The 25,792-nt window shown below is 47.2% G+C and overlaps 1 protein-coding gene across 2 annotated transcripts; it reads right to left on the reverse strand.

Moving 5' to 3' along the window:
• Nucleotides 1–25,695, reverse strand: LGMN (legumain). Of its 2 annotated transcripts, XM_019462096.2 has the most exons (13): nt 25,508–25,694; nt 14,604–14,701; nt 13,299–13,380; nt 11,529–11,614; nt 10,145–10,220; nt 9,375–9,437; nt 8,517–8,583; nt 7,546–7,664; nt 7,370–7,459; nt 5,328–5,528; nt 4,075–4,245; nt 809–876; nt 1–540 (listed from the first exon to the last, which is right to left on the reverse strand). In XM_019462096.2, the coding sequence occupies exons 1-13, from the start codon at nt 25,643–25,645 to the stop codon at nt 498–500; spliced, it is 1,302 nt and encodes a 433-aa protein (XP_019317641.1). In that variant the 5' UTR covers nt 25,646–25,694; the 3' UTR covers nt 1–497. The 2 variants fall into 2 exon arrangements, with proteins under 2 accessions (XP_019317641.1, XP_053745700.1); XM_053889725.1 differs by lacking the exons at nt 809–876; nt 4,075–4,245 and having other exon boundaries at nt 25,508–25,695.
• Nucleotides 25,696–25,792: the final 97 nt, after the last annotated feature.

Here is a 25,792-nt window from a genome sequence, read left to right on the forward strand (position 1 = left end):
TTCCATTATAAAATTTTATTTTTTGAGATTTGCCCATTATTGATAAATAAGATACAAAAGCAATCAAAAATCATGAGATTTCCTAAAAATAGTTTTCCATTTGGGGCATCCATCCCTCTTCGATAAAATCACCCTACCTGCTTCAAATTCCGCAGAACAGAGACTTTCACTGGCTACAGAGGCCCCAGTGAACTTCCTGCTCCTTCAAACCAATGAGCACAGACACCTCCCAAGAAGCAATTATACTCAACACAGAGCTTTCCCCACACCAATCTGTGGTTTTATCGGAGCATCACACGGGACCTGCAGGAGGCTGGGGAAGTAGGCAGCGGTGAGCAGGTCTCTGTGCGAGGCCTAGAGGGTGGCCCGGGAATGTCCGCGCTCCCCAGGAGGGCCTGGGAGGCTCGCCTCCCTCTTGTTCTACCTCTTCTGCCCGGATTAGCACGCGTTCTGAGCGGCAGTGTTCCCTCGTGGAAACCCGTCAGGAAGGCAGTGTTTCAGTAGTAATGAAGGCACACCTTGTCCATGGACAATTTTATTCTGTGCAAAACAGGAAGAAGAAGTTGGTGACCCATGTCAGCTCTGAAGAACATTCACACAAACCTAATCCAGCCTGGAACAGGTCATCCTTTATGACGGACCCACCCAACAATGATCTCACGGAGGAGGCGTCAGTTTTGGACTCCTCTCCCGTGAGAGGGGGTGGCTGGCAGAAGTAAAAGTGTCCACTTGCAGAAAAGGTTTAGCAATGCTGCTTGCTTCTGCTTTTGGAATGACACTGACCCTGCAAGGCCCAGGGCTGGCTCACCTGTCAATCGGATAAGGTTTTTCACAAAGGTTGACCAGCACGTACAGATGTCTCAAAGCATACTCGTACTAGAGGAAAACACCAAAAAAGACATCGTCAAACACCATCACCACCACACAAGCAGCTTCTAACCTGGGAACATCCCACTGTTGTGGTTTTGGGGGGAAAGCACCTCGATCTGTGCCTCTTGAGCTTCTTCAGCTCATGGATCCCCCCCCTCCACTTTTCGGTAATCTGGAGAAGATTCATGGGCTCCCTCTCCTGTGAAAAATGCAGCCTGGCCTGAGGGCTGACGAGCCTCCCGGAGCGTTCTCGGTGCCGGGCCAGGCCTCCTGACTGAAGAGTCCACATGGCCCTGCTCCCTTCTATTACCTAGGACCCCCCCACCCCGCCCACCTGGCGTTTGGTTCTGGGAACCTCATTCTGGGAGGGACACACTGATGAGAGATGGATGGGGGGTGGATACCAAACTAGATGGCACGCAACAGCTAAGACTGAAATAACCGGGATGTTTATCTTGAAAAACCTTCAGGAGAATCTGAGAACTCTCATGGGGAAGAAGGAGCAGATTCATTTTAACCTTCAGGAGAATCTGAGAACTCTCATGGGGAAGAAGGAGCAGATTCATTTTGTGTGATTCCAGGGCGCAAAAGAGTACCACCACCAGGGCTCAGTTGGTTAAGCGTCCGACCTCGGCTCAGGTCATGATCTCGCAGTTCGTGGGTTCAGGCCCCGCTGAACAGCTGTGCTGACAGCTGGGAGCCTGGAGCCTGTTTCAGATTCTATGTCTCCCTCTCTCTCTGCCCCTCCCCTGCTCACACTCTGTCTCTGTCTATCAATAACGAATAAACGTTAAAAAAAAAAAAAATTAAGAATGGATCTTGAGAAGTAAAATTTCTACAAACTTGTAATACATTTATTTTTTAGTAAAGTTAAAAAATATTACATATAAGCAGGAAGGTGTACAAATCGAGGGCATAGCTCAGTGAAATTTGAAAAAGTGAATATATGTGTATAACCACCACAGATGGTCCATCATCCTAGGAACCCCAGAACCTCCTAGAAGGTCCTTCCCAGTCATCAAGTGTACTCTTCCCCAAAGGTAAGCGGTAATTACCAACACCAAAGATTCATTTTGCCTGTTTTTGAGTTTTATGTAAATGGAGTAATACTGTATATACATTTTGGGGTCCATGTCTTTTGCTCAGTATTGTATTTGTGAGGTTCATCCATATGGTATGTTGCAGGAGCTTGTTCATTTTCACGGTTGCACAGTATTTCATTACATGAATATACCACATTTGTCAGTGCTTTTTTTTTTTTTTTTTTTTTTAATCAGTGCTACAATTGAGGGACATGTCTGTTCTAGTATTTGGCTATTTCAAATAGTGCTGTTAGGAATATACTTGTACTTGACTCGTAGTACAGAAGTGTGGACATTGCTGTTCAGCATATACTCAGGAGTGGGATTGCTGGGTTACAGAGCAGGCCTAACTGCAAATCTACCATAAATGGTACCAGTTTTCCACAGACGGTGACCAAGTTCCACTCCCAACAGCAACGAACGAGAGTTCCATTTGCACCTCGTCGTGACCGGAAGATGTCGTTTTCTGTCTTCCTAATTTTAGCCATTCTGTTAGATTTGCCTTTTTCGTGTTTTGTTTTGTGTGTTTGTTTGCATTTCCCTGATGAATAATGAGGGACTGTGCCTGTTTTGTTATGTGTGTGGCTATTTGGGTATCTTTCTGTGTGACGTTTTGATTTAGCTCCTTTGCTCATTTCTCACCTGGCTGTGTTTGTGTTTTTCATAAAAATTCATTAGCATTAAAAATATGTATATAAAAAAAATTTTTTTTAAGAAGAGTAACACCACCAGGAGACAGTGCATTTATTAAATGAGGGGGACATTTTTAATCATTTAATAGGTAAGAAAAATACTTCCTTTACAAAGGTAAATAAATGAAAAAATAAAATCGAGAGCTTCCAAGTAATGGAGAGCTACATCCGAAGTGCCAAGGACTCCATCTCTGGAAGCATTCAAGCGTGACCAGGTGTGCCCGTCACGGCCCGACAAAGCTTTCTATGAGGACGGAAACGTTCTACAAAATTCTCCAGTTCGGCAGCCACTGGCTGCCTGTGGCAACTGTACAACTGAAATGTGGCCGATGCCACTGAGAAACTAAGCGTTACATCTTACTGCATTTGAATTAATTTAATTCATTTAAGTTGAAATGTAAGTAGCCATACGAGGCTGGCAATTACCACACCAAAGAGCACAGCTCTAAAGCAGAAGTCGGCGAACTTTTTCTGTAAAGGGCTGGATTGGAAATATTTTAGTCTTTGTGGGCCGTATGAACTACTCAATTCTGCTGCAGTGTGAATGCAGCCATAGACACGATGCCGCATTTAGAGCAGGGCTGTGTTCCAATATAACCATTTATAGGGGCGCCTGGGTGGCTTGGTCGGTTAAGCGTCCGACTTTGGCTCAGGTCATGATCTCACAGTCCGTGAGTTCGAGCCCCGCGTCAGGCTCTGTGCTGACAGCTCAGAGCCTGGAGCCTGTTTCGGATTCTGTGTCTCCCTCTCTCTCTGCCCCTCCCCTGTTCATGCCTGCCTCTCTCTGTCTCAAAAATAAATAAACGTTAAAAAAAAAAAAAAAAATTTAAAAAACCAAAAAAAAAAAAAAAAGGGCTGCGGGTAGGATCTGGCCCGTGGGCCGGTTTGCTGACCCCCTTCTGTAGGAGGATCCCGGCATCACGTAGCGCTGACCACAGGCGCCTTCCCACCTGACGTTCTACAATCTGCAGAAGCTTGTTACCTTGTCCTCCACGGGCCAGCACCTGACTCCAACAATAAGGCTTGGGGAGGGGTCAGAACAGACCCGAAAGGGAGAAAGCCTATGTGACCGGTGTTTGGCCAGGACAGCACAAGTGTACAGAGAAGGAATGCCCCTTCAGTCAAATATAAATGGGAGTTGAGTCATGACTGGTAAGCTCCTACCCACAAAACAACTGAGTGTGTCTGGGGCCAGGATTTATGGTCAGTGAATTTGGCTGAACTTCCTCCTCTTGTCCCCATCAAAGGCCTCTGAATGAGTCCATTGTTTCCTCAGCCTGGATGGAACCTTCTACAAGGCAACGCATCCCACGTGATTTCTAGCGGACAACCTTAATTTAGCTTTAGGGGTTGAAGACACAGGGAAAGGCTCAGTTGACCCAGGGGAGGCAGGGTGCAGCAGCCAGCGGCCCCCAGGGGTCCGGGCTTACCGTGGGTGAGTGCCAGTTGAAGCAGTGTGTGCGGAAGTGAGACACGGCTGCCTGGTAGCAGTCGTGCGCCGTGAGCTCGGCCCTCTCCGACAGCAGCCCCTCCGCCTCAGCACCGGACCTCGCAATCAAGGAGACGATCTTTTGCACTGACTTCTCGATGACATGCCTAGCCTGTGAAGAAACACATCTTTTCAAAATGTACCTTACTTAACGCAGTCTCTCTTGGAACCCTGGATCAGGTTAGGAGCCCATTTAAAGGCTTCTCTTCGTGCAACTTCTAACCCAGGATGTCAAAACAGATGCCAACAGAGGCGTCCTACAGAAGGCAAGAGGTTGTGCACGCGAGGCTTCTGGAACAGCTAGAAGCCTTTAGAAATACCCTGCCTTTCGGATGTCTTCTCGCACGTTAACATTTCAATCTAAATACCTGAAGAGCAGGCATGGCCCACTCTGAGAAAAGGAGGGGGACGTAGAAATTGTGCCAAAGTAGACTGTTGTCCCACAAATGGTGCAGTGTGTTCACAGGCACTTTGCCTCTTCCAGAAACCACCAGACAGATAGAGGGGCACAGAGCGGGCATCGTTTCCTTCCCAAATGATGAATAAAAAAAAATACCTTCGCACAAAATGAGTTTATTACTGCTATTTCTAAATCGGTTAATATTTTTAAAATCTCAGTGTTCAGGGGCTCCTGGGTGGCTCAGTGGGTTGAGCATCCGACTTTGGCTCGGGTCATGATCTCATGGTCCGGGAGTTCGAGTCCCACATCAGGCTCTGTGCTGACAGCTCGGAGCCTGGAGCCTGCTTTGGATTCTGTGTCTGCCTCCCTCTCCGCCCCTCCCCTGCTCACACTCTGTCTCTCTCTCTCTCAAAAATAAATAAACATTAAAAAAAATTTTTAATCTAGTGTTCAAGTAGCAAAATAAAAATGTCTTCTAAGCAACTAGGTATAAAAGGGAAACACCCACATGCCATGACTTCTTGGCAGGATACAGGACAGAGAAAGAGGTCAAGGTCAGCTTACTAATGAAGAATGAAGATGAGGACAGCCGCTGCTCACTCCTCTGTTACACAGAGCACAGACTAGTCTCCTTTCCCACACACCCCCATGTGCCAGGCGGAGTGGCCCCAGAGTGCTGTCACCTGGCTCCAACAATGCTGGATAACTGTCAGGAGGCAGAGACCAAGTTCATACATGCTGCCCGGTGAGGCTGGGAGCAGTATCCGGAGATGGTTCCTTTAACTATTACTTACGTCCAGATGCCTGTGGATCTTCTCCACGAGATTCCTGGACTCCTGAAGATCATTGGTGCTCATCAGCTTCCTTTTCATGATGGTGAGGGGCACCTCAGGGCTTGGGGTGAGGTCAAGGTCCTTGACCGGAGGCAGGGAGATGGGAGAACTGGCTTTGTGTTTCATACCCTGAAACTGCATCACCTTCATGGAAGAGATCGACTGAGGAGAGAGGGAGAGAACCAGTCTGAGTGAGAAGAGCGGATGTGCCACACATACCCTGGGTCCCGCCTCTCCGAGGGAGGCTCACAGTTCACACCATGTGGTTTCAGGACCACCGAACAGCCACAGTTGCAGCCGGAAAACAGAGGCTTGGCCCTCAGCAGCGAGCAACGCAACACATTTGAGCTCCTGAAATCCACTGATGATGAACTTCAAAAATACCCAGCATCTAGGGGCACCTGAGTGGCTCAGTCAGTTAAGCGTCCGACTTTGGCTCAGGTCATGATCTCATGACTTGTGGGTTTGAGCCCCGCGTCGGGCTCTGTGCTGACAGCTCAGAGCCTGGAGCCTGCTTCGGATTCTGTGTCTCCCTCTCTCTCTCTGCCCCTCCCCCATTTTCACTCTCTCTCTCAAAAATAAACATTAAAAAAAATAAAATAAAATAAATATCCAGCATCCTTTGGAGGAGAACTGCTAATTATTTCATATATAGACGATCCTTACTCCACAGTCATGCAGAGCTGGGGCCAGAGTCGTTTCAACCAGTGACGACCTGGGTTGTGCTCCCCTATCCATGTTAACCTGCCTGTCCCTAGAGACCAGGAATAGGAAGGTGCAAAGCATCCATTCAGGTTGCAGCTGAGGCCTGGGTCCACTGAGATGGACAGAGCTAAAGCCACAGAGGGTCCGGCTAACAGTCGGGGCCAAACAAGCACGACGGCCAGACTCTGCCTGCACAGGTCACTCCAGACTGGATCCCAATCAGAAGGAGAGAAACGCTACAAGTATTCTTGTTCCTAAACCAAGCAACAATACTCGAAAAAAGTTCTAAGACAAAAAAATAAATATACAGAAACATGTAACATTTGGCAAAGATCCATCATACCTCTTCGACCAAGACCAGGAAGGGCCGGCGCCAAGGAAATCACAAAGTGAACAGGAAGCCAGGGACAAGGAGCTGTGGCTGGGTGCCCTCTCCCCCGTGAGCCCCCCAAACGGCCAGGGCGGTGCCACGTCTGACCCTGCCTCGTCCAAGTCACCTCCCCCCTTGCCTTCTCTCTGCTCCCCGCTCCGGAACCCCCACTCAGAAGCCTGGCCAGGCCCGTGGCATCCTGAAGGCCTGTCTCGTGGCCTCCAGGCCCCAGTCCATACTCTGCCAGGGACGAGCTGAAGGCAGCTGGCCTGACCAGCTCACAAGTTTTTCTAGAAGGCCAATGCTTGCATCAAAGGAACGGGTCTCAGCCAGTGAGCATCCCAAGGGCTGGCCACCCCCCACGCCCGCCCATGGTGGCACATAAGGCCCAAGCCTTCAGCAGCCACCTGCTGTGACCTCTGTCTAGACAGCCCTGATCATCTTACCCATTTAACCACCTAGGTCCCTTCTGGGCAGTGGCGGGGTGGGGGAGGGGGGGGGGAGCGGAAGTCCCTAAGTTCTAGCCAAAGGGTGAAAGTAACAAGTGCAACGTGCAGGATGTGGGGTCCTAGGAGGCAGAAGCTTTCAATCCAGAGACCTCTTAGTGTGTGCCAGCCCTGTTCAGTGCTTTGGGTGCACGACCTTCTTTAATTGCACACTGAGGCTCTGACCAAGGAGGGAAGGGAGATGCAGCGAAGCTAAGGAGCTCGCCCCAAATCTCACAACTCTGCGAGTTTGAGCCTGGTAAGGTCCAACTCCAGAGCCCGGGCCCGGGGCCCAGGATGCAGTTGGCTGTGAGAGGCAGGGCCATCGCCGCCTCGGCCATTTCTCCCCTGGGTCCCCATCTCTCTTCGCCAAGAGATCGACGTTCCAGGCGAGTCAGCCTGAGGCTCGGGAATCCACGGGGGGGCCAGGCTGCCCTTCTCACCTTGTTTCCATACTGCATGACGTGGCTGGTGTTGGTGTGGGATTTCACCAGCTGGTACTGCTTGTGGAGGGTCTCTTTGGTCAAGTCCTCCTGCAAAGATGCCAACGTTGAAGTCCTCTGACAAGTCAGAGCTGACGGCTCAGCCTCAGCTGGACGGCCGGACCCTAGGGACTCACCACATCCGAGTCCTCCATCCAGTTGACGCTGTACCAGTCCCCCAGGTACGTGGACCTCTTCTCGTCATAGTAACAGGCATAGGACGACTCGGTGGGGTTGGCAGCCGTGGTCGCGTAAACTAGTAGGAGTTAAAGACATCTTTTCATTATGTTCTCCTCTCTGCCGTGGCTCCCACCCGATGCGTGAGCCTCTCCCTCCCGCCCGGTGTGATCAGAGCTCGCCACCTGCCAACAGCACGGGCAGGACAGAGAGACACGGCCGTACCCAGCCCTGCTCACTTGTTTACAGCAACTGCCTAAGATGAAATGGGGAAGACAGAGAAGCTGGCTGACGGACGCGGCCGGCGGTAATAAGCAGCCCGCGTGCTTGTTAGGATATTAAGCGATTCTAGAATAATCTGAACCATTTCAATAGCTCTGGAAACTTGAAGAACATGTACCTAATTTCATTGCTGGAGAAAGCTAACATTTACCAAACAAACGAACACTTTGAATATACACAATAGCTACCGTTTACTACCTAGCTGCTATGGGCTCAAAATCGTGCTGGGCAAGTGGTATCACTTAAAATGCAACTCTCCCAACAGACAGCATCTTCATCCCCATTTCACAGACGGGGGTAACTGAGGGCCAAAGAGGGTAAGTCAACTGCCCAAGATCAGATGGCCGGCAAGCAGTGCATCACAAAGGGACCGAAGCTCGTCCAAAGGCTATGTGATCTTGGACTTAAGTAGCTTTACTAGAACCTGGAAGAGCACCATGAAGCTCACATCACATTCTTTATTGTTTGTTTATTCTTTATTCCTGCCCACAGTAAACCCCTCACCCCCGCTTCTGTGCACCAGGCTGCCCTAAGCCCCTGCTTATACACACCGCCCGGTTCTTCACGTCGGCAGAATCAATGACCAACCGCGCCACTGAGCAACCTGCCCACCCAGCCTGGCTCAGAGGCCAGCACGACCACCACGTACCATTGATGTCGGAGGGCAGGTGGCGCATCATGGACCCAGACTCACAGGCTTCGATGTAGAACACCATCTGTGAGGTGAAAGAGACACATGACCTCACACCCTGGCCAGGCACGGACCTCTCACAAATGCGGGCTCTGCTCACATTCCTGTCCCATCCTTAAGGGTCTTTTGACTCTTGCTTCTGGGAGAGATCTCTGCCGTGAGAGGCTGCTGCTGGAGGCCACAGAACCTGCTGTCATGCAAACCGGAAGGACTCAAACCCATTCATCGCTAACAGACGAAAATGATCCATTAGTTGAAATGGTGCAGAGCGAATGGTGCCATAGACAATGCTAAGGAAAACTGTTCCACCGTCCAGTTCAGGGAGACCGTGCGGCAGGCCCTCTTTCCACATTTCTATCACGTGCATGCCCGAGCTGGTCAGTTTCTATAAAGGGTGCTACAAGGGCGAGCGACGGCCAACGTGAAAATTAGACGATGGCGTTTTCCTCCCCGGCTGCTCCCAGTTGAAGTCGGTGCTAGAACAGTGGTCTTCAAAGTGGTCCCTGGACCATCAGTATCCATGTCAACTCAGAAAGGCAAGTTCTCAAGCCTCTCCCCAGGCCTCCAAGTCAGACTCTGGAGGTGGGGTCCACACTTTGTTTTAACAAGAGCTCCAGTGATCCTGATCTAACAGCTAAAGCCCTAGAATTACCATTTACAGTTTAATCCCGGGAAACCAGCGGTCAAGACCGATCCCAAGGAGACTCCCCAGATAACAGCCATTTGGGGCTGGGGCAGTCACAGTATACGGCAGGCTCTGCGTCTACTGCCTTCCTCGTACTCCTCCCCGCAGGCTGCCCCAAGCGCTGACGTTACCTTTTGGTACATCTTGTGTTTGTACATGTACTGGATGGTCTTATTCAGATCCTTTACGTGAAGCTGAAATATAAGAATACGGACATTCAGCCCAACATCTCCAGAGAACCCCCCTAAAAAAAGTCCTAATGATGCTTTGTAAATTGTTATTTACCGGTCCTTAGAAAGAATCACGGTGAGCAGCACTATCCCAAAGTGGCACCTCATGTGTTTTATTCAAATATTTAAAAAGGGGAAGAGAGGGGCGCCTGGGTGGCTCAGTCAGTTAAGCATCTGACTTCAGCTCAGGTCATGATCTCACACTTCGTGGGTTCGAGCCCTGCGTCGGGCTGCGCTGACAGCTCGGAGCCTGGAGCCTGCTTCGGATTCTGTGTCTCCCTCTGTCTCTGCCCCTCCCCCGCTCATGCTGTCTCTCTGTCTCTCTCAAAAATAAATAAATATTAAAAGAAAAAAAAGAAAAAGGGGACAAGAATGTGCTCTCTCCTCCATCACTTCGTCTGAAGCGTTCAGAGACCGTGTTCTATTACTGCCTCTACTGCAATGCACCCGGGTCTGGAGACCTTTTACTAAGGCTCAGATACGAAGACGAATGTAGGCAAAACTTGCCAGACAGATTTCAAGCCGCTACGCGTGTCCCCCACACTCACCTGCCACACACAGAAACCAACCCTGGTAGGACATGAGAAACACACATCCCAGGTTTCATGTCAATGCCAAGGTTTTGTTTGCTAGTCTCCTACTTTGTATTTATAATTTTAAGGAAAACTCACATCGTCATTAGGAAACACCAGTATTCCAATAGCTCCATGATCGGTGAAGTAAACGAACACATGATCCCGGGGGCCGCTGCCGAGAGAGCGGGACACACAAGGTCAAAATTTCCACTATTTCACTTCGACTTCTCTGAAAAGTTGCTCCATCAAAAAAGTAAGAAGATGCTCCAGGACGACGGTCTACTGTTGGGTGGTGCCCTCTGCTCCTGCTGAGGGTGATCCTGAACCACAAGGCACATCCCAGAGCCTCAGAGCTGTGAGTTACGGTCCGGGAGGAGACATCTGCTGGGTGGCTTGGCTTCTGAACCAGGTATGATTCAAACAGTGAGGTCCTAGGGGCGCCTGGCGGCTCAGTCAGTTGAGCGTCTGACTTTGGCTCAAGTCATGATCTCAAGGTTTGTGGGTTCAAGCCCCGCATCAGGCTCTGTGCTGACAGCTCAGAGCCTGAAGCCTGCTTCGGATTCTGTGTCTCCCTCTTTCTCTGTGCCTTTCCCGCTCATACTCGGTGTGTGTGTGTGTGTGTGTGTGTGTGTCTCTCTCTCTCAAAAATAAATAAATATTAAAAACATGGTTTTTTTTCCCTAAACATTGAAGTCCTTTGGCAATCGGGCCTCATGCCAGCGGCCATACTCTCCAACCAGATTGCCCTAAGATGAGGGAAGGAGGTCAGCACACACAGCTGAACACAGTCCTTCAGCGCAGACTTCTTCCCTTCCAGGCCCCTCAGCCTGCACGCAGTCTGCCCACGGTGTGCCCGGCCCACCTGCCCATCCTTGTGCCCACTGTTCCCTTCTAGCATGAAAGGAACAGCACCATTTGCCAAGGATCTGAGAGAGTCTGAGGGCATGTTACTGAAGTCCCTGACATCACTTAACGTGCTACATCAAGAGATGCTAACAAGCCATCGGTCACGGTCACCCAGAGCCGGCAGCAAGCAGTGGGGTGGTTTTCCCCAGGACGAAGGTGAGAGCTGTGTATACACACGTACGCCTCTCCCCCACTGGGCTGACCTCGAACACAGCACAGAACCGGAAGGCCAGACCCTACAACCTGACCGGCTGCAGGGCTTCCCGCCTGTCTCAGTGTTTTGTGCTGGCAGTGAAAAATACCAGCCCTAGGACCGTGGACAACAAAAAGCAGTCGCTTCAAGTGACAGAGAACATTTCATTAATGATAATGAAGGACCCTGGCTCCTAGGGTTAATCAGTACAGAAATGCGCTCCCCAGTGAAGCCATCGGTTCCGTGCGGCCTGTCGTAAGTCAGGACAAAGCTCCCACTCTGTTACTTCTCATGAGTAAACAGGACGGGAGCAAAGAACAATACCTATTTGGGGGCCAAGTCATTAGGAAAGTGTGGGAGGCTTTATAAAACAGACATTACCTCTTCAAGACCTTTCCAGATCCTTTGCCCTTCACTGCTTCTTCATCACCTCTTAACACAGCAAGGAAATTTTCTGGGGTCACATCCTACAAAGAATTTGGAAGTCAAAATCAGACATACGTGTCATTCTCAATCAGAGCATTTGCTGAGTCTGTAGCAGACCTGAGCCAGCGGTCCACAGATCTCCGAGGCTCAAGGTTTAAGAGCAAACACTTTGGAACCAAAGTAGACCCAAAGCAAGGCCAGTGTTTCTGGGGCCTGTGCATGACCTCTTCTCAAATATCATCTTGCCTTTGGCTGATGGCAACTCAGCAAGCCCGCCTTTCCTTCCTAACCATCCCAGAGTCCATGTGCAGAAACCCAAAGATGCTGGTAGGTAGGGACACACAGCCAGGGAAGAGCAAAGCACCTCAGAGGCACAGCAGAAAGGGAGGAGAGGCACCAGCACTGGGCCTCCCTTTGCATCCAGCTTGTTGCCTAGGAGGTCAAATCCCAAGGACACTTGATGTCCTTAAAGATTTTATAATGCTGATGCCTGATCGTTTAAAAAAGCAATACAGGGGCACCTGGGTGGCTCAGTCAGTTAAGCATCTGACTCCTGATTTCAGCTCAGGTCACGATCATGGGATCAAGCCCCAAGTCGGGCTCTGTGCTGAGTGGGGAGCCTGCTCAAGATTCTTTCTCTCTCCCTCTGCCCCCCTCTCCTGTACATGCTCTCTCTAAAATAAAAGATAAAAATAAAAATAAAGCAATACAGAAAAGTACAAAGGGGGAAAAAATCGCCAAAAATCCTACCCCCTACCACTAAGATTCCAAGTATTTCTTTATCACACTATATAAAAACAATTTCATAAAAATGAGACCATCTATGTTACAAGCACATGTTCAATTCAACTGTGCTGGAATTTAAAAAAAAAATTGAAAGAATTTCTGAATTTCAGATAGATGCTCCTTTATTACCAGGAATATTAGTTCCTAAGAGATCCCTCTACAATCCGGAAAACCATGCGGTGGCAGTCATTATGGTATCTTCAAAAATGTATCAATTGATAAAGCCTCTATCAATTGGGAGGGATAGAATTCAATTGGGAGCGATATAATTCATAAGTGATACACAATTACAATTAATGAAAAACTATCTCCGCAAAATCCAGTGATGCTTTCTTTGCAGCAGGGCTGGTGCTGAGAAAATCCATTTTCAGAAAAGAGCACAGCTCTATAATCAGATTAGCAGCAAGGATCTCTGCTAAGATCTCAAGAAAATCAGGTATTGTTGAAGGAAATCCATTATCAGGCTTAAAGTAGAAGACTAGATGGGGCACCTGGGTGGCTCAGTCGGTTAACTGCCTGATTCTTATTTCGGCTCAGGTCACGATCTCAAGGTTTGTAAGTTCAAACCCCACATCAGGCTCTGTGCTGACAGCGTGGAGTCTGCTTTGCGATTCTCTCTCTCTCTCCCTCTCTCTCGGCCCCTCCCCCACTCGCGCACGCACGCTCTCTTTCTCTCTCAAAATAAATAAACTTACAAAAAAAAAAGACTAGAAACTAAAGATCAGTAGACTACAACTTACTTCTAGCTTTTTTCCTTTTCTTTCCTCAGCTTTCTTTCAAAACTCTCAGAAATTACTCAAGTGCAAATCTTAATACCAACACGAAGCACCGCCCAGAAATCAGTGTTGTGAGGTTCTGATCCCAGAAATGCGAGAACGAGGGGCATACTGTCACTGAAATGAACACAAGCCCTGCTGGCTCCAACCTCGTACCCCTCACCTCGCCGGTGTAGTCCTTCAGGACCCCCGCGTACACGTCCGAGCCATTGGGTCTGTTGATCACGATTCCTGGCGTGGGGTTGCTGAAGAAAACAAAGAAACCGAGGGACACATTTGAAGCACGCGGTGTGATATGGCTCTGAAATCTCTCTTCAAAACTATGCCCCCGTTATGTACAAAAATAGGGGGTGACCACGTTTGTCAGAGACATTTCTCATCACCCGCACAGCCGCCAACGTGCTAGTGACTTCAGAGCCTGGGGATCTCAGGCAGCCCACAGTTCTCCGGTTCTTGGTGGGAGCAGTGAAGGGCTGTCCTGAAAATGACAGGTGTGGCTGGCCTCCTGCAGGAACCGTACGGCCTTCTGGGGGCAAGACCCGAGCGAGAGATCTCTCAGAGCAAAACTCTTTACAGAAAAAGATGGGGCAGAAGACAAGACTTTAATACAAGAGCTCAGGCGAGAAAGCTCAGAATGGAGTCTGTGCTGTCGTGTGATCAGCCGTCCTTGGCCACAGCAGGGAAAACAAGAAGTGGGGGGAGACGAGCACCGGTGCAGTTTAGTAGCCATAATGCTGCTCCTGATCTCAACACGGCAGATAAGCAGGCATGAGACCAACTATTTGTAAAGCTGAATTCAACAAACAATAAAAGCAAATTAGCACGGAAAGAAGGGCAGTAGGATCCAGCCTACAAATAAGAGTCTCCTGCGCACAGGGCCACCGAGGCAACCCCTCTGTGCTGCCTGCCCCTGCTCGGAGGTCAGGAATGAGCACTGCAGAGCTGAGAAGGAACCTACACTTTTTTTTAAAATTCTTTTCTTGACGTTTTATTTGAGAGAGAGAGAGAGAGAGAGAGAAAAGTGCAAGCAGGGGAGGGGCAGAGAGAGAGGGAGACACAGAATCAGAAGCAGGCTCCGGACTCCAAGCTGTCAGCACAGCGCCCGACGTGGGGCTCGAACCCACAAACCGCGAGATCATGACCTGGGCTGAAGTCAGACGCTTAATCGACGGAGCCACCCAGGTGTCCCAAGAAGGAACTTACACTTCAAACTCTCCCAAAGCCACCAGCCCCAAACACCCTTCAGCAACTCCTATGCCAACTGACACTGCCGGGGTGCCCCCCCCCCCGCCAGTTGTGTTCAAAGCTCTACATGAAGCAGCCCTGTGGGATTTCATCTGCCAGTCTGTGCACGTTCTAACGTTTATATTCTAATACTAATTCTAAACATTCCTATGAGCGGGTATGCATTTAAAAAAAAAAAAAAATCCCGAATTCATCACCAAGTTCAAAAATACTCCCTACTTACTCTTCAGAGTTGGCAATGTCATCATACATCATCACAATGATCTGTTCATCAGGGATCCCGTTTCTGTGAACAATCTGGTAGGCATGACATGCATCCGCCTGGAGAAAGGATTTTGTCAAGTTTTAGATTCTGCCCAGAAGGAGGTCAATTTTGGAGTTCTTTCTCGTGGAACACATGTTGTAAATCACTCCTTATTGTTCGAGTATTTAACTTGTTTTAGGGGAGCCTGGGTAGCTCAGTCGGTTAAGTATCTGACTCTTGGTTTTGGTTCAGGCCAGGATCTTATGGTTCATGAGTTAGAGCCCCAGGTCAGGCTCTGCGCTGACAGTACAGAGCCTGCTTGGGATTCTCTCCCTCTCTCTCTGCCCCTTCCCTGCTCGCACACTCTCTTTCAAAAAATAAATCAAATCAAAAAAATTAAAAATAAATTATTTTAAACCATATACATCAGTCTTTTTTGAATTCAATTTTTAATTTTTTGAAATGCTTTTATTTATTTTTGAGAGAGAGAGACAGAGCGTGAGCAGGGGAGGGGCAGAGAGAGAGGGAGACACAGAATCTGAAGCAGGCTCCAGGCTCCCAGCTGTCAGCACAGAGCCCGCTGTGGGACTTGAACCCACAAACCATGAGATCATGACCTGAGCTGAAGTCGGATGCTTAACCGATTGAGCCACTCAGGCACCCCTTAACTCAATTTTTAAAACTCCCCACCTCAAACATTAAAAAAAAAACAAACTTTTTTTTAAGGGAGGTGACACCTGGGTGGCTCAATCCATTAAGCATCCAACTTTGGCTCAGGTCATGATCTTGCGGTCTATGGGTTCAAGCCCTGCGTTGGGCTCTGTGCTCACAGCTCAGAGCCTGGAGCCTGCCTCAGATTCTGTGACTCCCTCTCTTTCTGCCCCTCCCCTGCCCGTGCTCTGTCTCTGTCTCCGTCTCTCTCCCAAAAATAAATGAACATTAAAAAAAAATTTTTCTTTAACTCCCTACCTCACACCCATTATCCAAACTCTCATTCACCTGGTATATGTGGGTTACACACACACACACACACACACACACACACACACATGCACAGCATCACCACTATGGATAACAAGGGCCTTAAAAAGTCTTGAAGAATTTATTTTCATTTTTCCACACCATATAAAAGTCTCCCAAAAGCAAAGAATTAGCTCTGAAAAACAGAATGATGAACCACAGATTAAAAACTTAGTTTTGTATCAGACAGGATTCTTCCAATTCAAGTAATTTTGGCTGCCATCGTTGCTGTTCAGGGAATTGAAAACTCAGAAGGTCAGCTCAGGTATTGAAAGGAGGAAATGTACTCTTTAGTTTAAAAAAAAAAAAAAATAGCAAGAGTGACAACATTAGGGCTTAAAGAAAAACTCTGTTAACGTGATTCCTTGTCCATAAGAGGGTGAAGACATTCTTTGCTTCCTTTTTCAGATGACACGTGGTCCAGTCCGGAACCTGGGAATCATTTGAGGTCGGTGAGGAAAAACTTCTCTCACTTTCTGCTCCTGTGTGTCTTTCACGAACAAATAGACACACATGAAGAGCATAGTGAGCCCAGCTCTCTGCCTCTCTGAGGAAGGGAGCTCTAGGAACTGGACCTTCAGTACACATCACATTCTACACAGTACGTAGCACGGCAATAAAGCTTATCGAGCATTAAACCCGGCGGTGTAGATGCCTCACAACAAATGGACTTCACAGCTAGCGATGGGTGTTAAATACACAGTTCTGAATGTTGGGCGAGTGAGTCCAGGGTCTGGCACTTCGGAGCTGTTGCATGAATGGGTGACTGAATCAATAAATAACAAAAGCTCATACATCTACTGAGTTTCTAGTACGTGTCAGGCACCGTGCTGAGACTTTCTAGGCGCCACCTCATGGGATTCTCATAGCAATGCTACGTGACTAAGGTAATGATCCCTACTTTATAGGAGAGGAACCTGGAGCTTACGGAGGTAAGGTGACCTACCCAAGCCACCCAGCTCATAGCGAGATATCCCAGGCACTCTGCCTCCAGAACTTGACGGTGCTTCATGGAGGGACAACAGAGAAATCGGAAAAATTAGAGACGCCCAGAGAGGGGGAGGAGCTGAAAATCTGAACAGGTTGTTTTAAGATAGTTACTAAGATAAGTATTTTATACATACACAAACTGCTAAAATGTTTAAATCCCCGTTTCTGTGGAACAAGGAAGACCTTCAATACTAACAGTTGTAGGAAAGAAAATAGCCCCCACAGATGTCCACCTCCTAATCCCCAGAACTGGAGACCATGTTGCACTACCTAAGAAAGGGGAATTAAAACAGATGGATTTAAGATGGCTCATCAGCTGACCTTAAAATAGGGAGGTTATCCTGCATTATTCCAGTGGGCCCAGTGTGGTCACAGGGGTCCTGGTGTGTAGAAGAAGGAGGCAGTGAACCAGTGTTGCAGGGATACAATGTCAGAAAAGACTCAATTGCGCCATTGCTGGCTTTGAACATGGAGGAAGGGGCCATGAGCCAAAGAATGAGGACAGCCCGTAAAAGCTGGAAAAGGTAAGAACATGGCACCTCTTTCAGAGTCACCAGAGAGGAACACAGCCCTTTTGACATCTTGATTTAATGTAGTAAGACCCCCTGTTCAAGTTTCTCACCTCCAGAACTGTAACATAATAAATGTGCATTGTTTTAAGCCACTAAGCTTGTGATTTGTTATAGCAACATTAGAAAACTAATCCACTGATGGTGGAAGTTTAGTGTGATTGGCATTCTACTTGGGAGAATATCTTGCCATTACCCAATCAACTTGAAGCACATTCCCTCCAACCCAGGGATTCTGCTCCTAGCGAGACCCTAAAAAAACTCTAACCTGTGCAGTAGAGGATTATTCATAGCAAAAGAAAAAAAAAAGGAAGAAAGAAAGAAAGGGAAAAAGAAATAACCCAAAGGACCATTAGTAGCTGGAAAAAATAAACTGTCATATGCTCATATAATGGAATACCATAAAGCTCCGATGGATGGATGGATGGATGGATGGATGGGTGGATGGAAGGAAGGAATACAACCCATGTTTCAAATAGATGAATCTCAGGAACATAATGCAAACAAGAATAAGTCACACAAAAATGCATTCACTATGATTACAGTTATATAAAGGCCAAAACAGGCGAAAGTAAACATTTTGTTGTTTATAGTTAAATACACATATGGTAAAACCAGAAAGCAAAGTGAAGGAATGATTGACAAAAAATTCAGGAGCTTGCCATCAGGCAGGAAGGAGGGGGACTGAATCAGACAGGGCATAGGGTCTTAGTAATGTTTTTTGTTTTTTTAGTCTGATACAGGTATTCATTATTATTATTATTATTATTATCATTATTATTATTCTTTAAATTGCACACACAGGTCATATAGATAGTTCTTTGCTTTCCTTTTCATTAAAAAAAAAATCAAACCAATATTACGTCAGATTTAACTTATTCTTATGATGAAAGTGAAAGTGACCAGGTATACCCACCCATTCCCCTTGGTGACAACCATCCTATTATTTATTCCTTTTGTCAGAAGCCAGGTTCATTTAAAAAAAATAAAAATAAAAACACTTAAGAATAACTCTAACGAAAGTGTCAGACTGGTACACTGAAAATCTGAAAATGTTGAGGGAAATTAAAGAAGATCAAAATAAACAGAGAAACACCTCATGTTCACGGATGAGAAGACTTAATTAATTCTATTTAAAAAATGTTTTTAAATGACCAGCAGGCTTTTTTGCAGAAGTGAACAAGATGATCCTAAAATTTATAGGAAATTGCAAAAACCCAAGAACAGCCAAAACAATTTTGAAAAAGTTGAAGGACTTTTACTTCCTTTCGCATACTTATATGTATTATGTACTGTATTCCTACAAGAAAGTAAGCTACAGAAAAGAAAATGTTACTGAGAAAATCATAAGGAAGAGAAAATGCCTGTATAGTACTATATCATATTTACTGAAAAAGACCTGCATATAAATGGATCTGTGCCGTTCAAACCTATGTTGTTCCAAGGATCAAATGTACATCAGGGACAGAACAGTCTTTTCAACAAATGGTGCTGGGACCATATGGAAATCCACACAAAAAGATGAACTTGGGCCTTCATTTCACACTACTCACAAAAATTAACTCAAAATGGGTCATAGGCTTAAATGTAAGGGCTACAACAATAAGACTTTTGGAAGATAACTTAGGACAAAATCTTCAGGACTTTGAGTTATAACCGCAAAGATGTTGTAGACATGACACCTAAAGTAAGGTCCATAAGCCAAAAAAATTGATACGCTGGACATCAGCAAAATTTATTTTTGAGACAGAGAGAGACAGAGCATGAGCAGGGAAGGGGCAGACAGAGAGGGAGACACAGAATCAGAAGCAGGCTCCAGGCTCTGAGCCATCAGCACAGAGCTCGATATGGGGCTCGAACTCACAGACTGTGAGATCATAACCTGAGCCGAAGTCGGACGCTCAACCGACTGAGCCACCCAGGTGCCCCTGGACATCAGCAAAATTAAATACTTGAATGCTTCAAAAGACACCATTAAGAAAATGCAAAGATAAGCAACAGGGTAAGAGAAAATATATACAAAACAAGTATCTGATAGAGAATTTGCATCTAGAATATGCAAAGAACATTGATAAGACCATCAACCCAATCAAAAGTGGATAAAGGATTTGAATTAACATTTCACCTAAGATACACAAATGGCTAAAAAGCACATAAAAAGATGCTCAATGTCATTAATTACTAGGGAAATGTAAGTTGAAAGCACAAGACACCAATTCACAGCTAGACAGACAATAACAAGTGTTGGTGAGGATGTGGGAACCAGGAACCTCCTCCATTCACTGCTTGTGGGAATGTAAAATGGTGCCGCCATTTTGGAAAGTGACTCAACAGTTTCTCAAAGGTTGAACTTAAAGTTACCACATGACCGAGCAATTCTTTCTGCCCAAGAGAAACAAAAACATTTATCCAGCCAAGATTTACAGACCAATGTTCTTAGCAACACTGCACACAATAGGCAATAAATGGGAACAACTCAAATGTCCACCAACTGGTAAGACGACAGATAAAACGTGGTCTATACATACTATTTAATATTCTTTGCCAATAAAAAGGAACAAAGTACTGACATGCTACAACACAGATACATCTCAAAAACGTTATGTTCACAGAAACAGAAGCCTACATGTCAAATGGCTCCACCGATAGGAAACGTCCAGAAATGGCAAATTTATAGAGACAGAAGGTATATTTTCAGTGGTTGCCTGAGGCTGGGGGCTGGGGCTGCAAATGGGCTGGAGGGAATCTAACTGGGTAGATGGAAATGTTCTAAAACTGATTTATGGTGATGTGTGCACAACTTGGTAAATTTACTGAAAAAAATCATTGAATTATATACTTGAAATGGGTGAATCACATGTGATATGTACAACATGCCTCAATAACGCTACGTATTTTAGAAAGGGCAGGTTCGGCGTGTCCTGTTCTGGCACTTCTCCTACACTATTTGGACTCCTCACCACCACCTTGGCAGGCACATGCTTTCATCCACATTTTGCAAACGGGGACAGACTCAGCACAGACTCGGCAATTCAAACACAGGTCTCCTGACCCCGACCATGCCTTGTGCCCTTCTTCCACAAGAAGCAGTCTCACAGTCAGGTCATGGGTCTCTCCGAGGTCCAGAGGTACTTGGTTGCCTCTAACTTTGTTAACCTAAAGGGGCTCCTTGTTAGACTCAGAATTGACTGCTACTCAAAACAAGTAAGCGTAGGGTTAAACCAAGTCAAATACTTGAGAAATGGTGCTAAAAGCCACTTGAATTACTTCCTTTGCACTATCTGGCCCATATGTTATTTTCCCCTGAAAACCAGAAAAGCCTACGAAGCAGTATGTGAGGACGGTATTGAGCAAGATTCTATAAAGAAGGCAAGGCCCTCTGGGCCACTGAGCAGACACTGCCATGACTCAGCTTGGTTCACAGCTTGTGTTAGGAGTTCTGACGACAGGCCTGTAAAGCATCCCGTGATTCCCTGATGCAAGCCACTGTCCGACAATGCCTGCCTGTGATGCTGCCACCTCAGGCCAGCTGTGAGCCAAATGAGAACCACCACTTTAGAACAAAGGTTAAACTCAACTGGCACATTCCGGTCATGGTCAGTGGAGAGGGGTCCACTTGCGAGCCAGGTAAGGATCTGAGAGAGAGAGGCGCCTCCTGGTCTGCTCATTGACGGATGTGTGCATATTATCACTTCCTGGTACATACTGTGTGCTGCCTGGGTGAGGCAGTCCCTGGGTCAGGGACTTTGCAGAGTTGCCTCACTGAGCCCACCACCAACTCGAACTTTCCAGAGGAGAATCAGAGGTTTAAAATGAGATGGCGGGGGGTGGGTGGTAAAGTTGAAAAAAAAAAAAGAAAATAGAGACAGAGAGCAGTGGTTGCAGGGGGCTGGGATGGGAGCAGGGACTGACAGCAAACCGGTATGAGGGAACTTTCTAGAATAATGAAAGTGTCCTAAAAATGGACTGTGGCCATGCTTGCAGAGCTGTATAAATTTGCTGAAACTGACAGAAAGTATACAATTATAACAGATGAACTGTAGGACATGTAAAGGTATGCCTCAATAGAGCTGTTTTAAAAAGTGGTGATTGCACCCATTTTTTAAAAAAATCTATAAAATCAAGTGCTCCTGCATGGCTCAGTCAGTTAAGCATCCAACTGATTTCGGCTCAGGTCATGATCTTATGGCTCGTGGGTTTGAGCCCTGTGTCGGGCTCTGTGCTGACAGTGTGGAGCTTGCTCTCTCTCTCAAAAGTAATAAAAACATTTTTTAAAATCTATAAAATGAAAACTGGTCTTTTTTTTTTTTAACTTTTTAATGTTTATTTATTTTTGAGAGCCAGAGCATGAGCAGGGGAAGGGCAGAGAGAGGAGACACAGAATCTGAAGGAGGCTCCAATCTCTGAGCTGTCAGCACCCAGCCCCATGTGGGGCTCGAACTCACAAACCACAAAATCATGATCTGAGCCGAAGTCGATGCTTAACCAACTGAGCTACCCAGGTGCCCCTAAAGGTGGTCTTTTAGAAACGTGATGACTCTGTCGCTTGGCCCTCTATCACACGTCTTTCTCCCAGTTCCAACAAGAAGAGTGAGTTCTAGGCTTCTCCTTCTCCCTCTCTGCCTCAACTGAAACCCGCCTATCTGCCTCCCAGCTCCTGGGACAGATGCTCTTAAAGCTTCCAGGAGGAGGTGGCGGCCCCCTTTCTCTCCGCCGCCACCCAACTCCAGACCAGACCAGCGGAGTGGGGGGACGTCTGCCAACACATGGCAAACCTTGGAGCCCCATTGCCAGCAACGGCCTCAAACCCTCCCAACCCCCATCCTTTGAGTGACACCTGGTCACATGTGCCTCTCCTCAATTCCTGTCACCCCCAAAGTCCCCAGGGGGCCGTGAACTTCACCAGCAATCTATTTCAACAGCCGCCCCCACGGTTCCACCTGAGGTCTTCCTCCTCCACATGCTCAGACCTGTCCTGAAAGAAACCCTCCTCCAACCCCAGTTCCTCCTGTAGTGGCCCATTCCATTCCCCTTGACAAGCCTGTCCCCGAGTGCTGTTTGCACTTCCGGACCTCTCCCTCTCTCCTCCGCCCGGACACTGCAGGCACTTGCCCTGGCGAGGCCTTACCTCCCCCCTCTCCCCCGCAACCGGCTGAGGGCACCAGATGCAGACCTTCCACCCACCTCGCCTCAGACCAACCCCCTCGAGGCCATCCAGTAATCCCACCCCAAAATGGAAACCAGAGGAACCCAGTTTGTCAAGCCAAAACATGATTTAAATAACCATCATCACGCACACAGCAAAGCACTCAGCAGTGATTTAAATTGGGCCTGGTGTCCCCGTCCTTCCGCAACAAAAGGAATTTGCGGGAACAAGCGCTGTGTCAATCCAAGAAGGTAAACCTCCATCCAAACATAGGTTGAAAAGTCTGTGCAGGTTCTAGGAGGAGAGTTCTTTCAAATGCTCTTTTAATGATTAGCCTCCAAAGCCAAGAAGGCCAATGTTGGCAGCGGCTGAGGACAGAACCAGGCCAGTAGTGCTAAGTGCTGAGTTCAGCGATGACTCAGTGCTCGCGTTTCCTCCGCTCGGCCTCTGTCCTCTTTACTCAAGGATGAGTGTTTTTCACTCTTTCTTTTGGGAAGCGAGTGCTTCCCTTCATTCTGTTTTGATATTATTTTACCAGGGGAAACTAGCACCCTTCAACAACCACAAGAAAAAACAGAAAGGGTTTTCTCAGAGGAAAGGGTCATTGGATCCCTATACTTAATAATGTTTAACCAATAATATTCTTTCTAAGTGGGTTGTACAAAAAACCAGCGTGGCAAGGGGTGCTTGGGTGGCTCCGTCGGTTTCAAACATCTGACTCTTGATTTTGATTCAGGTTATGATCTCATGGTTCAGGAGTTCAAGGCCCTCATCAGGCTCCATAGCATGCAGCCTGCTTGGGATTCCCTCTGATTTCCCTCTCCCTCTGTCTCTCTCTTTCTCTCTCTCAAAATTAAATAAGTAACATTTAAGGGGCGCCTGGGTGGCTCAGTCGGTTAAGTGTCTGACTTCGGCTCTGGTCATGATCTCAAGGTGCATGAGTTCGAGCCTGGGATTCTCTCTCCCTCTCTCTCTCTCTGTCCCTTCCCCACATGTGTGTGCACTCTCTCTCTCTCTCTCTCAAAATAAATAAACTAAAAAAAAAAAAAAAAGACTGACTGATGAATCAGCCTGTTCACCATCGGTGACCTGTATTTAACACCTTATCTTTCTCCTGCCTGGGAGAGGGAGGAGAAAATTGAGAGACGGATCAGCCATGTACTCAGGTTGCTCCTCCGTAAATGGGTCAGGTCTGTGGTTAAGTACTAAGATGTTACAAGGGATCATCTTGCCATGACAACAACGTTTCAGTCAAGCCAAAGTTCTTGTTCGGCAAACACACAAAAACATTCACGAAACAGGTCATTCAATCATCATCACGTTCCGGAGCTGGTAGGGAGGTCTTCTAAACCAGCGCCCTGCCTAACAGATAACGAAAACAGACAGCCCCGGAGGGTAACGCGCGAGCAGCGCTGCCCAGGCCGTGGGTGCACAGACTCCAGGCCTGCGCTGTCCCGTACAGCAACTCCCGGGGCAACCGAACACTTCAAGTACGGCCCGTCCAAACTGCATAGACCGTCAATGTAAATGCATACCAGATTCTGATGATATAGCGTAAAAAAAAAAAAAAAGGTAAAATATCTCATCATTAACTTTTTATATTGACTACAGTGAAATGATAGTTTGCATATATTGGGATAAATAAGATGTAGCAAAGTTACTTTCATCTGTTTCTTTTTATTTCTCAAAAATGTGGTTGGGGCACTCGGGTGGCTCAGTCGGTTAAGCATCTGACTTCGGCTCAGGTCATGATCTCACGGTTCGTGAGTTCAAGCCCCACATCGGCTCTCTGCTGTCTGTGTAGGGCCCGTGTCCGAGCCTCTGTCCCCCTGTCTCTCTACCCCTCCAGCATGCACATGGTCTCTCTCTCTCAAAAATAAACGTTAAAAAAAAAATGTGGCTGCTAGAAATTTTACCACAACGCACGTGGCCCTCCTACTAGACAGCGCTGTTCAGAGCTAGTCAGCCCAGGTTTGATCCAGGCTCAACCACCTGCCATCAGTGCCTCACTGGGTGGAGGACTGACTTTCTTTGCCTCAGTCCTCTCGTTCACAAAGAGGAAACAAGAACTGGGCCTACTGTGCATTGCTCCACGACGACGGGGTGAGATGAGTTCGCTTGTGGAAGCTCTCTTAGACGAGAAGCCAGCACACCCTGCATCCTGTTTCTGAGAATTGACAGATTAACTGATGGTTTAAGCAACAACTCTACCGAACTAAAAAAGTCACATAAAAGTCAGCTTTATAAAATATACAACCCGTGGTGAGCCACAGTCGGTTAAGCATCTGACTTGGGCTCAGGTCATGATCTCCTGGTTCACCGGTTCAAGCCCCGCGGTTGGGCTCTGTGCTCACAGTTCAGAGCCTGGAGCCTGCTTCGGATTCTGTGTCTCCCTCTCTCTCTGCCCCTCCCCTGATCATGTTCTATCTCTCCCTCTCAAAAATAAACATTAAAAAAAATAAAACAAAATATACAACCCAGTGGTATCCAGGATATTCATAAAGTTGTGTAACCATCACCCTCTCTAATTCCAGAACATTCTTATTACCCCAGAGTCACTCCCCATTCCCCCCTCCACCCAGACCCTGGCAACCACCGATCAACTTTCCATCTCTACAGATTTCCCTATGCTGGCCTTTCATATCAGTGGGATCCTATGCGGTCCTTTGTGACTGGCTTCTTTCACTCAGCATGTTTTTACGGTTCATCCACGCTGAAGCCTGCTTCAGCACTTCATTCCTTTCTGTGGCCAAATAATACCCCTTGTATGGACGTACCACATTTGTTTATCCACTCGTCAGTTGATGGACATTTGGACTGTTCCCACTTTTTCACCAGCACGAACAATACTGCCATGAACATTCATGTACAAGCTTCTGTGTGGACACATGTGTTCATTTCTCTGGATGCATACCTAGGAATGGAACTGCTGTGTCATGTGGTGACTCAACGTCTCACCTTTTGGGGAACTGCCAGTGTTCCAAAATGGCTGCACCATTTTACGAGCCCCCCATTTCTCCACATCCTTGCCAACACACATCCTTTAGCCAGCCTTGGGGAATATGAATGACTTTTTAAAAAGTCTGTTCTATTGACAATGTGCAGGATTGTTTACAGAATACCAGGGTCATAAAGAAAAGCATTAGTCATGGTCTTACCTGGTGCCTATAATTATACCAGCCATTTGAACCTGCGACAATCACCACCCAGTGCTTGCCCCCGTCCTCGGGATCATCCATGGGAACAGCACCGATTCCCAGGACCACGCTGAGCAACACAGCTCCTTCCCAAATCATTCTGTGCCTCAGAGTTCAACGGCAGGAACCTGGGGAGAAAAAAGCAGAGAGTCAAGCAAAAAAGGAATGACAAAAACAGAATATTGTTGGCCCCTGAGGAAATATCACAGCAAATGGGTCAAAAAGAGAAGACCAGTTAGTCATCAG

The sequence above is a fragment of the Panthera pardus genome, unplaced genomic scaffold, assembly GCF_024362965.1.
Source record: "Panthera pardus isolate Hobbes unplaced genomic scaffold, ASM2436296v1 HiC_scaffold_24, whole genome shotgun sequence".
Lineage (NCBI taxonomy): Eukaryota > Metazoa > Chordata > Mammalia > Carnivora > Felidae > Panthera > Panthera pardus.